The sequence below is a fragment of the Trichosurus vulpecula genome, chromosome 9, assembly GCF_011100635.1.
Source record: "Trichosurus vulpecula isolate mTriVul1 chromosome 9, mTriVul1.pri, whole genome shotgun sequence".
Lineage (NCBI taxonomy): Eukaryota > Metazoa > Chordata > Mammalia > Diprotodontia > Phalangeridae > Trichosurus > Trichosurus vulpecula.
Genome location: NC_050581.1, coordinates 155571380 through 155585723, shown reverse-complemented (window position 1 = coordinate 155585723; position 14344 = coordinate 155571380). Strand labels below are relative to the sequence as shown.

Sequence of the window (14344 nt, the reverse complement as noted above, 5' to 3'; positions counted from 1 at the left end):
TACTTAAAGACTGAACTGAATTCTTCCATTTACTCATTCATTCATTCAAGAAACATTTATTAAGCATGGGCCAGGCACCGTGCTAAGTGTCAGAGATACAGAGACAGAAAATAAGACATTTCCTACCTTCAAGGACTTTCTTGGGAAAACAATGTAAAATGAAGGCATTGGTCTAGATGGCCTCTGCGGTTTTTCCTGCTCTGTCTATGATACTATGGCCCTATAAATAAATCCAAAAAATTGATATAATAAAATTAATTTATATACTGTGATTTCAGTGGGTCCTAGCAGTGAGGGGGAATCAGGAAAGGCCTCATGTATAAAGTAGCACTTGATCTGAGTTTCAAAAGAGGACAGAGATTCTAAGAGTTGGGAGATGAGAAGAGAGTATAGGAATCAAGAGGTGGGATGTCAAATATAGGGAAGAACTCGTAGACCAGTTTGAATAGAACATAGATCCGAGTGAAGGGGAGAAATGTATAATCAACCTGGAAAGGTAAATTGGATTCAAAGTGTGAAGGAGTTTAAATACTAAACAGAGAAGTTTGCATCTTAATTCCAGAAGCAACAGGGAACCTTTTCAGTTTTTCAGTAGGAGAGAGACATGATTACACTTCCCTTTGTCTGTTCTGAGTAAACCCACAAAAAACGACCCCTGTTTCTAGTTACCACATTAGAAAGGAGACAGATACCAAGGGGGAAAAGATTCAGTTACAGGACATGAAAAGTGAATATGATATAAGGCAATATCATTTTAAAAAGTTAATAATTTAACCATTATCATTCATTAACTATTAATTGGGTTGTCAATACTTTCCCATTAAATTAACTGCCTGTTGTCATTAATGGCCCATTATATCAGTTAAACCAACTTTATAATTTAAAAAAATGGCCCATACTTCTTACCTTCAATTTTTCCACTAGCTTGCGTGGAGGAAGTTTCTGGTGAATTCTTAGCAGATTCTGATAGAAGGATCAATATCAGAGTTATCTACCAGAATCTAAGGCTTTTAGAATAAGCAATGCTAGCTAACTTTGAGAATTTCTACCCCTGCTCTTTGAAAGTTTAAGATGAGGGGTCAACCTTTAAATATTTGTCCAGTTTCCCCATCTCTCCCCCCAATACGCTTCCATAGGTCATAGGTCTAGTTAGTTGACCTTAAAGAGTCTTGTATCTAGTGGGTAGTCAATCTAGCCAATATCCCTTGTTTTTTCAAGACCTTAACCCAAAGGGATGGACTTTAAAGATGTCCGCAGGCTTAGGAAGCTGGGCTAAATTAATGAGTATGCACATCTATGCCAAACTGCTTCATTCAGTTTAAATGGCTTTCTGAGTGCCTTTAAAGAAATCAGATTCCCAGGTTTCTGGAACAGATTCCTTTGGCTCAAGAATTTATTACCTCCTCCACAAAGCACTACAGTATAATGAAAGGACTACAGGATTTTCAATAGGTGAAATGGAATTCAAATCTCACCTCTATCCCTTATTACTTTTGTGACCCTGACCAAGTCACTTAGCCTAATTTGTAAAATGAAAGAGTTGTTCCCTCTAAGGTCCCTTCCAGCTCTCAATCGCTACTCCTACTCTACAATCCCAATTAAAAAGCCACTGCAACTCATATAATTTTACTCAATCCCCATTATTGGATATAGATGTTTATTGTTGCAGAATCCCTTTTGTAAAGTCAGACGATTACATTATAACCTTGAAATGGAGGACATGAATGGAGAGGAAAAAAAGGAAAAGAAAACTTGGAACATTCCATCCATTCATAAAGTTCCATTCATTTGGTCTGGAATTCTACAGTGGGGACAGAGAATGCACAGAATCCAATGTCCCAGAGTCTCAGCAGATGAACATTCAGGGGCCTTATAAGGCTGAAAGGGTCCTGAAATACAGCCTTGTCCCAATCCTAGCAGCCAGATGTCTGGGATGCAGACGGAAACTCCAGGCAACTTGAGAGCTTAGTTGGAGTTTGTATAGGCTGCTGCTAAGGTACATTCTTGTGGGCAAATGAATCTTGCAGGACGTTGTCCAAGCAAATGTTTGGCTTGTGGGCTAGTCAACTTTTTTCTTTCCTGTTGAATCTTTTCTGGAAATTTGAAAACACAGTTCTCCTCAATCATCAGAAGAATAAAGTATCATTGAATTTAGATCTGGAAATGATTGTGGAGATCATTTGTTCCAGGGAAACTGAGGCCCAGAGAGATTAACTGAGTGGTAGAGTTAGGGTTTGAATTTGTTTTCAGACTCCATTGTATCCTCATGCAATATTTAGTCTATAAGATGAAAGGAGGAGGAAAAATTAATAAGAAGAAAGGGCAACGATGGAATAGATATCTTATTTACCCCTTGCTCAACCAGAATAGCCTTTGGAGTAGTCCTAAATAATTATCAGTTTTCAGGGTTCTTTCAGCCTAGCCAGTACCTTTTTTGGCATAACCAAGTAGTTACCAGGATTCTACCACCCCATACACAGGACCACAGCCTCATAGACATAGAGCTGGAAAATGCAGTCTGGTCCAATTGCCTTTTTTATGGGAGAAGAAATTCTTAAGGTCTCATACTAGGAGAGGTTTGAACCTCTCCTACAGAGGACCTCTGGCTACAAATCTGGTGTTCTTTCCATTGGGTTATGTTACTTCTCCTTCATACGTAGAAATGGTCAGTGCAAAGGACCTATCACGCCCTGTGGTTTACCAGGTCCAAGGCACCTTGTACAGACTCAACAGCTATGCTGCATGTGAAGCCTCCTCCTCTCCCCCTGACAACAGATATGATACAGAGACTTGAGAAATTCCAAGTTAGAAAATGATGATGTTTTTACCCCTGACAGTAGAGAACATCATGTCCAGTAACAAGTCCGTTTCTGCTTCCCAAAGAAGTGGACATGGGAGATAAAAGGAGTATAGATATTGTACACACATATCCTTAAATACCTCCAGCATGAAGAAGAGAGGGAAACAATACATGGGGGAAGGTCCCTCCCTGATGATCTCTTTGGTTGCTAAGGGAAGATCGTGAATAATCACCATAAGAGGAAATGGGGAGATTGTGTTTATAAATAAGTTGTGAGTATTTGCATTGGAAAGAAACCAGAGCTTGGATTTAAGGCTCTTGTGTTAATATTTACTGTGTTGTAATAGTGAAATTTTCACAATCCTCTGTGGATTAGTCTGGGTCAGCATTTGGTTAAGGAGTTTCCAAAAAGAAACAGTATGTGATGGGGATATGACTCTTGGCCATTCAAAGCAATGGGATTATAGTGTTAAGCCACCGGGGAGTCTGAAGGGATTTTCTTATCCAGCACTTTAAGATGGTGAAGTTTAGGCCAAAAGGAGAGCATGTGTAGCTATTGACCATATTAGTCTGCTGTCGCCTCAAACAAAATAAAAATTGGTTACTCCCACTGGGAGAATCCAAGGGATTCTATCAAGAGTAAAAGGGAATTCTATCATTATCAGCAAAGTCGTGATCCTCTCTAGTTAGGGATTTTATCATTTCCAATCTCTTACCTTGTGCTCCTAGTGGACAGTAAGGCCTCGAAGACAGCAACTGTTCTTGTCTTTTTTTCCCAGGACTTAGCTATCACTTTGTACAGAGTTGTTCATTTAATAAACGCTTATTAAATTGAATTGTTGGGGGAGGATATGAAAGTATTCATCATTATGCACTTACTAGGAGGATAGAAGATTTTGAACAGAAGTTTTGCACTTTAAAAAAGCAATTTCTCACATCTACAATTGTATAATAATAGGGTTAGATCACACTAGAATCAGGAAAACTGGAGTCCAAAGCCAGCATTAGACACTTAGTAGCTGTGTGACCCTGGGCAAGTCACTTACCTTCTGTCTGCCTCCATTTTTTCAACTATAAAATACAGATAATAATGGTACCCACTTCCCACTGTTGTTGTGAAGATCAAATGAAATTATTTTTTCCATTTAATACTACTTTATTTTTTCCAATTACATGTAAAGATAGTTTTAACATTCACTTTTATAAGATTTTGAGTTCCAAATGAAATTACATTTATAAAGCACTTAACACAATATCTGACACATAGAAGATGCTTAATAAATGCTTATTCTCTTTCCCTTCCCTCATTCTGGACAAAATTAGAAGATAAACACTTAAACTCTGTAGGGAAGCAGCCTGTTTTAAGTTCTTTGGAAAGAAGAGGTATGCTCATTATAAATCATTCTTATCTATCTACAAAGAAGGGCCCAGAGGATCTCTGCTAGGCAACACTGCCTCATTCTCAAAGAACTTTTGAGAATCATAATTTTTTTCCATAAAAAGTTTATTTTTCAAATATTTTTACCAAATCACTTTGACCTTTGCTACAATTTGGAATTTTTTGCTGTACTTTTCTTTAAGAACATTATAGATACTGTTTCCCTTTCTTTACAATAAAGGAAACAACACTCTTCCCTTAAATCAGGCCGGCCTCTGTGACATAGGTTCTCCGACCTTAAAGGGACATATAAACCAATTTCCTAGGCTAACCATTGTGACACTCTACCCTTCCATAAGACACTAGCTTCGATTCTTCGTGCTATACTCACTGTGCTAGGAAAATATATGTTCTTACAGTATGTCTATTATTAGATATACGATTGGTCAACCAAAGCCCAATGTTTGGATATCAAATGTCAATCAGTTATCAGTCAATAAGCATTGTTCTCCCTTATTCTCCAGTAACAATGTGACTTTGTTCTCCATCTGACTTGTTGCTTTAACACGGCTTATGAAATATAAACTTGATTAAGCATTCCTAATCTTAGGCTCTGGCACCACTACTCATTCCCATCTTCCAATAACAGCAAAGCACTTCAAGATTTCAGAGGATGGAGAAAGAATCTTGGATTGGAGTCCAGAGACCTGGGTTCAAATCTTTACTTTTCTACTTTTTAGTTTTGTGACTTTGAACAAGTCACTTACCTCTCTGGGTTTCAGTTTAATCATTTTTAAGATGAAAAGATTGGATAAGATAACCTCAGATGGCTCTTCAAAATCATAGGTTTATATGATTTTATGTGATAAATGAGGGCCAGAAAAAAGGCTTCATGGAAGAGGTAAAATAAATGAGATAGGGCTTAAAAGTTAAGATAGGATTTAGATAAGGAATGTGTAGGGAATGGAGGAGGAACAAGGAAACCAGAGGAAGAAAAACGAACATTAGTCATATATTTAGAGCTGGAAAGAAACTTAAAAGCCATTGAATCCAACTTTCATTTTACAAGTGAGAAAATTGAGACTGAAAGGAGTTCAATGACTTACCAGAAGTCCTATACTACAGCTAGTAAGCATTTGAGGCAGGATTTGAATTCAGGTCTTCTTGCTTCCAACCCCGCCTCTCCACTGGCTATTTAGATGCTTCATACATAAGACAGTAACAATAAGGTTTGACTGCAATGCATGATGTCACTTGGGAAGTATAGCAGTTTAACAGGGTGGCTGAATTGCCTCATGTCCTGATGAATAAAAACTGAATTGAGGGGAAAATATCAAAGGGAAAAATAATCCTCTAGCTGACTCATGATTAGGTGATGAGGCCAGAAGAAAAAAACCTTGTCTTTGAGTATTATGCTCTCCCTTTCCCTATTTTTTATTAGCTTGTAACTAAAATAATAGTCATGATGCAGGCCCAGCTCAATGACTGAGACCAGGAATTTGGGGTACAGGAATTCTTCTGGGTCACCAAAGTCATTACTCTCTGGAATCTCTTAAGATTTCACAAGAAAGAGACATGGAAAACAGTTCACCTGTAAGAAGAAATTAATTCCTGACATGTGCCGACAGACCTTATTATTGGGGACATCTTGTTTTCATAAAATGGTAATTAGGCTGTTTGTTTTAAAGGCTACTGGAAGAAATAAATCCTGGAGTTGAGATTTTGAAAGGCAGTAGAGGCACTGATATTCCTGAAAGCACTCTTGGATGGCTGAGATAGTTGAAACCAGGAGCAGATAGAGCAGCCATGAGAATTAATGTAAAGTTGAGTTTATATGATAAGAGATCGGAGAATCTCCTCCAGGGAAGAGTCAATACTCCTGCTTCTAGTTAATCTCTGCAGCACTTAGGACAGCTCTGATGAAAAAGCATTGGATTCAGAGGTAGAAAACCTGGGTTCAGATCCCAGTTCTTCCATTTCTTGTCTGTGTGAGGTTGGACAAGTCTCACTGGGTCTTGATTTCTTCATTTTAAAAATTGTTTTGGAGAGGAGATTGGATTCCATGGCCATTTATTTCCTTCACCTTTAAATCCTCAGGTCCTCAGATATGGGATTGACCTGCTTTAGACCAAGTGCAAAGGTTCACCATTTTTACAGATTATCAATTGCAAACACCAAACCATCTGTTATTATACAGAGAATGTAAGTCTCTTGAGGTCAAGGACTATTTGGTTTTTGTCTTTGAATCTCCAGAGCTTAGCACAGTGCCCAGCACATACCCAAAGCATCTAGGTGACCTGAAGCACTTACCCTTTTTGTCAAGGCTAAGGAGGGAAGTTGGAGTGATCTGGAGAGCTTTACCTAATGACCTGGCATACTGGGAATTCATCCTGCCTTCTCTTTGGGATGAGCTACAGACTCCCTTCCTGTAGTCCTGGACCAAGAAACAGTTTGGAGTTAGATAGAGAACTCGCCTTGCCTAGCTCTTCTTTTTTTTAATTAATTTTTTTTATTTTTAGTTTACAACACACGGTTCTACATAATTTTGAGATCCAGATTTTCTCCCCTCCCTCCCCCCTCCCTCCCCAAGACGGCATGGAATCTCATATAACTACCATGTATAACTTCGCATTGAATTAATTTATATACTAGTCAAGTTGTGGAAAAGAATTATGACCATTGCCTAGCTCTTCTAAATAATCTGCCTCTTCCCCATTGTTCAGACATACCTTCCCTTCTTTAACCAGTAGTGCTGTTACATGTTAAGCCTGGTTCTTCCTAGACCATGGCATTTTTGATGTTTTCAGAATGAAATGGTGCATCAGAAGACTTGTTCCAAGGCGTGATCCATTTCACAGACTAGCTGTTGAAAGAGTCCTTCAAAGGTCATCAGATCCCAACTCCCACCCAATGGAGAAATCCCCTAGTCAGCAAATGACCAGGCAAGTCTAATTATTTAAAAACACATCCTCCAGGCCTTCAAGGCCTCCAGACAATAGAAGGAAATTCAGAACCCTGAGCTATCCTTCATATGACACTCATGTCCTTTGAACACATATACCAGAGGGTATAAGCTACTTCCTTTCCTGTGGGACTCATGACCTTGGAAATTGTAAAGGTTTTAAAATTTTCAGCCAGCCAGGTAGTAAACATATTTTACATCCAAACAACACTCACAGCTTACCCTTCCAAGCTATTTTTAGGTTATCATGAAACTAATGAATTAATTTAATTATTACAGTTTGCCTAAGGACCTCTGGTCAGCTCCAGGCCGTCTAGAGAAGTTTATATACACAGTCACATCAGGAAGTCACATTACATATGCATCACATTAGGAAAAAAACATCTTTCTCTTGACCTTAAGGAAAAATGGAAGCCTCTGGATTGGAATTTTACAAGGGATAATTTTAAAGAAGTGAGAAAGAAGGGAATAAGCATTTTTATAGACATTTTTGTGTGCCAGGTACTGTGCTAAGCACTATATACATACATACATACATATATAAATATTTTATATATGTATAGATGTATGTGTGTGTGTATATATACATATATGTGTATATATGCATATATATATATATATATACAAAATCTTATTTGATCTTCACAGCAACCCTTTGAAGTAGATGCTATTAATATCTATTTTATTACTGAGGAAAATGAGGTAGATGGAAGTTAAGTGACTTGCCCAGGGTCACATAGCAAGTAAGAGTCTGAAGCCATATTTCGATTGAGTTCTTCCTGACTCCAGGCCCAGGGCTTTATCCGTTATGCTTGCTGGCTTGGCTTGGAGTCAAGAAGACCTGGGTTCAAGTCCTGCCCCTAATATATACTGGCTATGCAACTGACTAAGCTCTCAGGGCTCTAAGTGATTCTCAATAGTACAAGTTACTCAGAAGGCGCCAACTTGCTTTTGGTAGAGGGAGTTTGCTTACCAGGGAACTCCATACTCCAGTGAAATTAATCTTTCAGCAGGTAACACAAGTAAATTTCTAGGTGGGGTTTTATCACCAATGGGATGGACATTAATGCCACCTACTTCACAATGCAATCTTGAAAATAATATGAGGTGAGACTGTCAATCTGAAAGTCAGTCAACAAGCATTTATTAAGCACTTATTGTGTACCAGGCACTATGCTCAGCTTGGGGGATACAAAGAATGGTTAAAAGCCAGTTTTATGTCCTCATGGAGTTCACATTCTGATTAAGGCATGCAGATAACAATGTACATACAAGATATATATGGTGAAAATGGAAGGTTATCTCAGAGGGAAGGAGCAGGGCTGGGGAATGAAGTCGGAAAGGCTTCCTGCCTTGGGCAGCATTTGAGCTAAGTCCCGAAGGAAACCATGAGGTGAGGTAAGAGGGAGGGGTTCCAGGTATGGGTGTGTGGGAGATCCAGTTCAAAAGTGTAGGGGAAGGAAGACTAAGTGTTCTGTGCTAGGAACAACAAACAGACAATATAGCTAGGTCTTAGAGTACCTGGAGAGGAGTAAAGTGTGAGAAGACTGGAAAGGCAGGAAGGGGCCACATTATAAAGGGACCGATATGCCAAAGGATTTTATATACGATCCTAGACATACTAGGGAGCCACTGAAGTTTATTGACCATGGAGAGGTAGGTATAAAATAGTCACTTCTGTGCTTTAGGAAGATCACTTTGGCAGCTGAGTGAAGGATGGATTAGAGTACGGGGGTAGACCTGATGACAGCAGAGGAAGTAGAAGATTGTTGCAATAGTCCAGGGGACAGGAGATGAGGATGTACACAAGGGTGGAGGTTGTATGAGTTGAGAGAAGGGGATTTATATGAGAGAGAATGGAAAAGTATAATAAGCAAGACTTGCCAAATGATTCAATATGTGGGGTGAAAGGTCATTAAGGCTGTCTTGAAGACTATGAGCCTGCCTGTAATAAAGCGACCAGAGCAATGCCTCATGTGCAGACAGTAGTCAGTAAGTGTAGAATGAATGGAATCATTTCCCTCTGATTTACATCCTGGTCCTGCTTCAAGTTACAGTTCAAGACCTGCTTCTTCTGGGAAACCTTCCCTGATTACTCCAGTCCATATAGCCCTTTCCTTTCTCTGGCATGATATAGCAAATCACAGAGTCTCACAATTGAGCAGGACCTCAGGGGAACAGCTAGTCTACAGAGTGCATGATCAACAGTCCCTTTTACCTAATTAGTGTGCCTGATCAACAATTCCCTTTCCATTAGTCCCAAGAAGTGATTAGCCAGACTTGACCAGGATGTCTAAACAAGAGATGTCAAATGGGGCTGTCAAAACTCTACAGTGTGGCAGAACCAGGTTAAAATGTAATTGGGAAATGTTTCACAAAAAAAAAAATAAAAATACAATATGACGTAGATAATGTTCATTTGTGGTTTTCTAAGAAAACATGTGGCCCACAGGAATCCCTTTCTATTTGAAACTGACACCACTGATCAGAATCATGCTATTTAGCACTTAAATATATGTTGTCTCCAAGTACTCATTGTCTCATACTTCTAAGTCTCATTTCCCTAAAAATGCCATGTATTCATAATTCATCAAGGGAAGCAAACATGTCTTTTTGGGTTTTTTGAGTGTTTTTTGACAATAATTTCATTGTCACAGAGAACTGAAGGTAAGAAAATTCTCTCTATCCATGAAGCTAATCAGCTTCAGTAGCATGGTAGTAGAGGGTTGCTTGGGGCACCAGGAGGATAAGTAGCCCATCCAGGATCATAGAGACAATATACATCACTGGAGAGATGTGAACCCAAGTTTCCTTGACCGGTACTCACTCTTATCTGTCCCACTACTGCCTCTGGTATGTTTTTACTCCTCCTCTTCTATCCCTCACAATGCCCAGCAAAACTGAAAGATAAATTTTTGCTGGTTTTTTTTTTCAGCATGGTGACTGAACTGATGCATCCACTCATTGTATCCCTCTTTGTGTTTTGCTTTCAGATCTGTGAGCACTGTAAACAGGCCGCCCCCTCGGACTGCCCTGTGGTGTATGCAGACAGAGCTGGTTATGATAGGCAGTGGCATCCCGCCTGCTTTGTATGTGCCAAGTGCTCTGAACCTCTGGTTGACCTGATCTACTTCTGGAGAAATGGTGCTCCTCTGTGTGGGCGCCATTACTGTGAGAGCGTACGGCCCCGTTGCAAGGGCTGTGATGAGGTAAGGATAGCCCTTCCCTATGGACTCTATGTGTATCTAGGGAATTGTCAGGTCACAGAGGGTCATAGAATGATCTTCAAGGGCCATCTATTCCTCAAAGAAGGAAACCCATCGAGGTTAAATGACTTGCCCACTGTGATACTGGTAGAACCCCTCTGAGCTGGGATTTGAGGCCAAGTCTTCTAATTGTAGACTCAGTATTCTTTCCACGGTATCAGAATCACTTTCAATTAGGAAGTCTTATCTCCCAGAAGATTCCATTCTCCATGATGCAGTAATTCTCCTGGGACCATATGATCAAAAGGCCCTGCTTCTGCCTCTTACTGCCACCTCTTAATTCAACCCAGTTCAATTCAATTCAACAGGTATTTATTGGGCGCCTACTGTATTCTGGGCACTGGGCTGGGGACACAGAGACAACAACCTAATAGCCCCTGCCCTCAAGGAGCTCACATTCTACTAGGAGCACATGGGTAAGAGTACGTGCCACTGCATTGTACCTCTGCCCCAAAGCCACCATTAGTAGTTGGGTGGGAAAGGGTACAAAGCAATTATAGGGCATGTCAACTCCATGGCCCCAGGTGCTTGGCTTTTGCCATGGAGAAGCAATAATGACTCTCAGTCTAAGAGATGGTAGCCATGGGAAGGTGAACCACATGACCAAGTAGCGGGAGTTTTTATACCCCAACTTTCTGGGAGAAATTACATCTCTCTCAGAAGCAAGCAAGTCTTTAGTCACATGGAGGGGTTGCTGAAGTAGAAAATAACAACATAACCTAGCAATTACAACTATAAAGAGCTTTATACCCATCCAAGTGTGGTCACATCAGTCATCTCATTCCGTCCTCACGACAAGTCTATAATTTAGAATGGGAAGTATCATAAACCCCATTTGACAGACTAGTAAACAGAGGCCCAGAGAATTTTTAAAGATTTAGCCAAGTTTAACATCAATGCCAAGTCTTAATGCCAAGTATTTTGACTCCTAGTCAAGTGTCCTTTCCTCTATTTCATGAGATCTCAATAAAACATGACCCCTTTTGGCCTGACTGTCTTTTTACTATTCCCTGTGGTTTAATTGTCCATACCAAACTGAGACATCCAAGATTCCTAGTGCCGAGGTCATTTCCAAGGCCAAGGAACATAGTGATGGGAGCTGAAATGGTCCTACCCACATGATTCTGACCTACATGAACATCAAATTTACTCCTTTGCTTCCACTAGCCTCAACAGAGAGGTTAAGATGATCACTACCTGGGGGTGGGGGATGGCAAATATGTTGTTAATCAGTGACCAAGCCCTACAAGATCACTAGCACCACAAACTCACTGCAGTTGGGCTTACTTCACCCCAGGGAAAATGACTTGGAATAAGAGAAGGGGTTAATTCATCAGGCCCAGGGGAACATGAGGAATGAGAGCTGGCCTTTGGTTTCAGTCCAAAGAATATCACAGATATCATGAAGCAATAAGTTGACTGCAAGTAACCTCAGTCCCCAACTGAAGAAGCTTTTCCATCTGTGGCTAGGAATTCTGCATTCCACATACACCAAATACCATGCTCATACATACAGAATGGATGCAGAATTTCTCTCCTGAGTTTCTTATGGATCAATTTAAAGATGTTTTTCGTTTGTTGGTTTTTCAAATGGTCTGAGAGTCTAGGCTCTTGAACCTACAGTATTGCCAGGTTGAACCTACAGTATTGCCTTTTGTAAATCAGGGTGAGCTCTTTTTCCCTGAAATGAGTCTTGTGGTTTATTTTTTTCTGTTCTACCAGATTATATTCTGTGAGGACTACCAGCGAGTGGAAGATCTGGCCTGGCACCGGAAGCACTTTGTCTGCGAGGGCTGTGAGCAACCACTGAGTGGCCGAGCCTACATCGTGACTAAGGGCCAGCTCTTGTGCCCCACCTGCAGCAAAACCCAGCGTTCTTAGGGGTTGTCCCCTTGGAGCCTGAGTGGAGGGAGATAGCCAGAATCCCTGCCATCTTACCCTGAGGCAGAAGAAATGAACGACTATGCTCCAGCAAGCAACTTTAAGGCATATTTCTCAGCGGGAATTTTTTTAAAGGAAAGATGCTTGTGGGTAGATAGTTTAAAACCAAAAAAAATGTTCTGTATAAACATGAGGAGGAAGGCTGTTTTCAGATGAAAGGAGGAGTATTACATGGCACCACTGGTGTTTTATAAAAGGAGTTTCCAAGAATGCCAGTCTGAGAGGTCAGATCATATAGGAATAGAATATGAGTGCTTTTTCATGAATGCAGGGGCTCCTGAAACATAAAGGGGCTAAAGGGGGGTGGGGGGATGCTGGAGTCCAATGATTTTTTTCAGCCTCCTTTTCAAATAAAATTCAAATTTCAAAGTGCATTTTTTGCATGATAAGCTCATTCTCAATAAAAGTTCTATTAAGTAAAAATCTTTCTCCTTATTTGGTTATTCAGACTGTCTGTTGCTTGAAAGATTTTGGGTTTTTTTGTTTGTTTTTTGGGGGGGTGGGACAATTGGGGTTAAGTGACTTGCCCAAAGTCACACAGCTAGTACATGTGTCAAGTGTCTCAGGCCAGATTTGAACTCAGGTCCTCCTGATTCCAGGGCCGGTGCTCTACTCACTGAGCCACCTAGCTGCCTCTGCTTGAAAGATTTTGATTAATGATCATTGTATACAGTAACAGCAATATTGTTTTAAGAACAACTTTGAGCAGCGAAGTCATTTTGACTATTATAAATACCCAAATTAATCACAAAGGACATATGAAGGAAGATGCTATCTGCATCCAGAGAAAGAACTGATAAATAGAAGTATGAATAGAATGATTATATATATATATATATGCATACATACATCATTACATATACATCATTACACACACACACACATATGAATACATATACACATATTGTGTCCCATGGTTCCCGTCTGGGAGGGAGAGAAAAAAAGAGGAAAAAAGAAAGTTACATGATAATTTTATTATATATTTAAAAGGAATAGAAAATTGTACATAATAGATTTGCTTTTTCATGTGCAATCATCTTTTTTATTCTATTATTCTGGGAATGCTTGTTGTATTTCATAAATTAAAAATAAAATAAATTAAATTAGTTTTTTTAATTTAAAAGGAACAAAACCCCTTCTATATCATTAAGGAAGGCTGTGTAGGCAGATTGTACAATCTATAGATCTGTACTGTAAAAAGTCTATCCTTTTGCCTACAAATGGTAAAGCCCTACTTAATCTGGGGGCCTGTAGCCCCTGCAATAGTTTAGGCAGCCAAAACACAACCTCTTTCACCCTCTCCTCAAGATTTCTGCTGACCATGAATCATCATAAGATCATACATTTCTAATCATCAGATCAAACATTTAGAGATAATATACACTTAGAGGTCATAAAACATGTAGAGATGGAAGGGAGACTAGAGACCTTTTAATACAACCTTTCTTTACATTTGAGGAAACTGAGGACCAGGAAGATTGAAAGTCTTGCCCAAGGTTCACATAGGTAATAAAAGGCACAATTAGAATTTGAACCCAACTGCCAAACCCAGTGCTCTTTCCAGCTCACCAAACCACATCCTCACTGGTATCCAGTGGTTGGACTCATTAGGACTCAAATTTGATCAATAATACGAAAATAAAATTCTTAGACCTAAACACCAAGTGATGCATATTGCAATATATACAACCCTCTTCAAGGTCCTCCCCGAAGATACAAGCTTTACCATTTTCCACTGATTTTAAGAGGCCACACTGGAGAAATCTACAGGTGTTGGAAAGAGGAGGTAGACATGTTCATAGGATCATTGATTTCAACCTGGAAGGGAAGTTCAAGGTCATCTGGTCCAATCCTTTCATTTCTACAGTTGCAGATTATGAAGCTCAGAGATCTTTAATAACTTGTCCAAAGACACGAAGATATTAAGTGGAGGAGCCAGGATTTGAATCCAGTTTCTCTGACTCCAAAGCCTCTCACACTGCTAATTGCTCAAAGAA

The 14344-nt window shown here is 39.7% G+C and overlaps 1 protein-coding gene across 1 annotated transcript in view; it reads left to right on the top strand.

Annotated features, from left to right (window-relative positions):
• LMCD1 (LIM and cysteine rich domains 1) overlaps window positions 1–12765 on the top strand; it is a 79844-nt gene extending 67079 nt beyond the window's left edge. Inside the window, exons 5-6 of the mRNA XM_036739468.1 lie at window positions 10134–10349; window positions 12129–12765. Of these exons, the coding sequence (XP_036595363.1) occupies window positions 10134–10349; window positions 12129–12287 (375 nt within the window). The 3' untranslated portion in view covers window positions 12288–12765. The remainder of the gene's footprint in view (window positions 1–10133; window positions 10350–12128) is intronic.
• Window positions 12766–14344: the final 1579 nt, after the last annotated feature.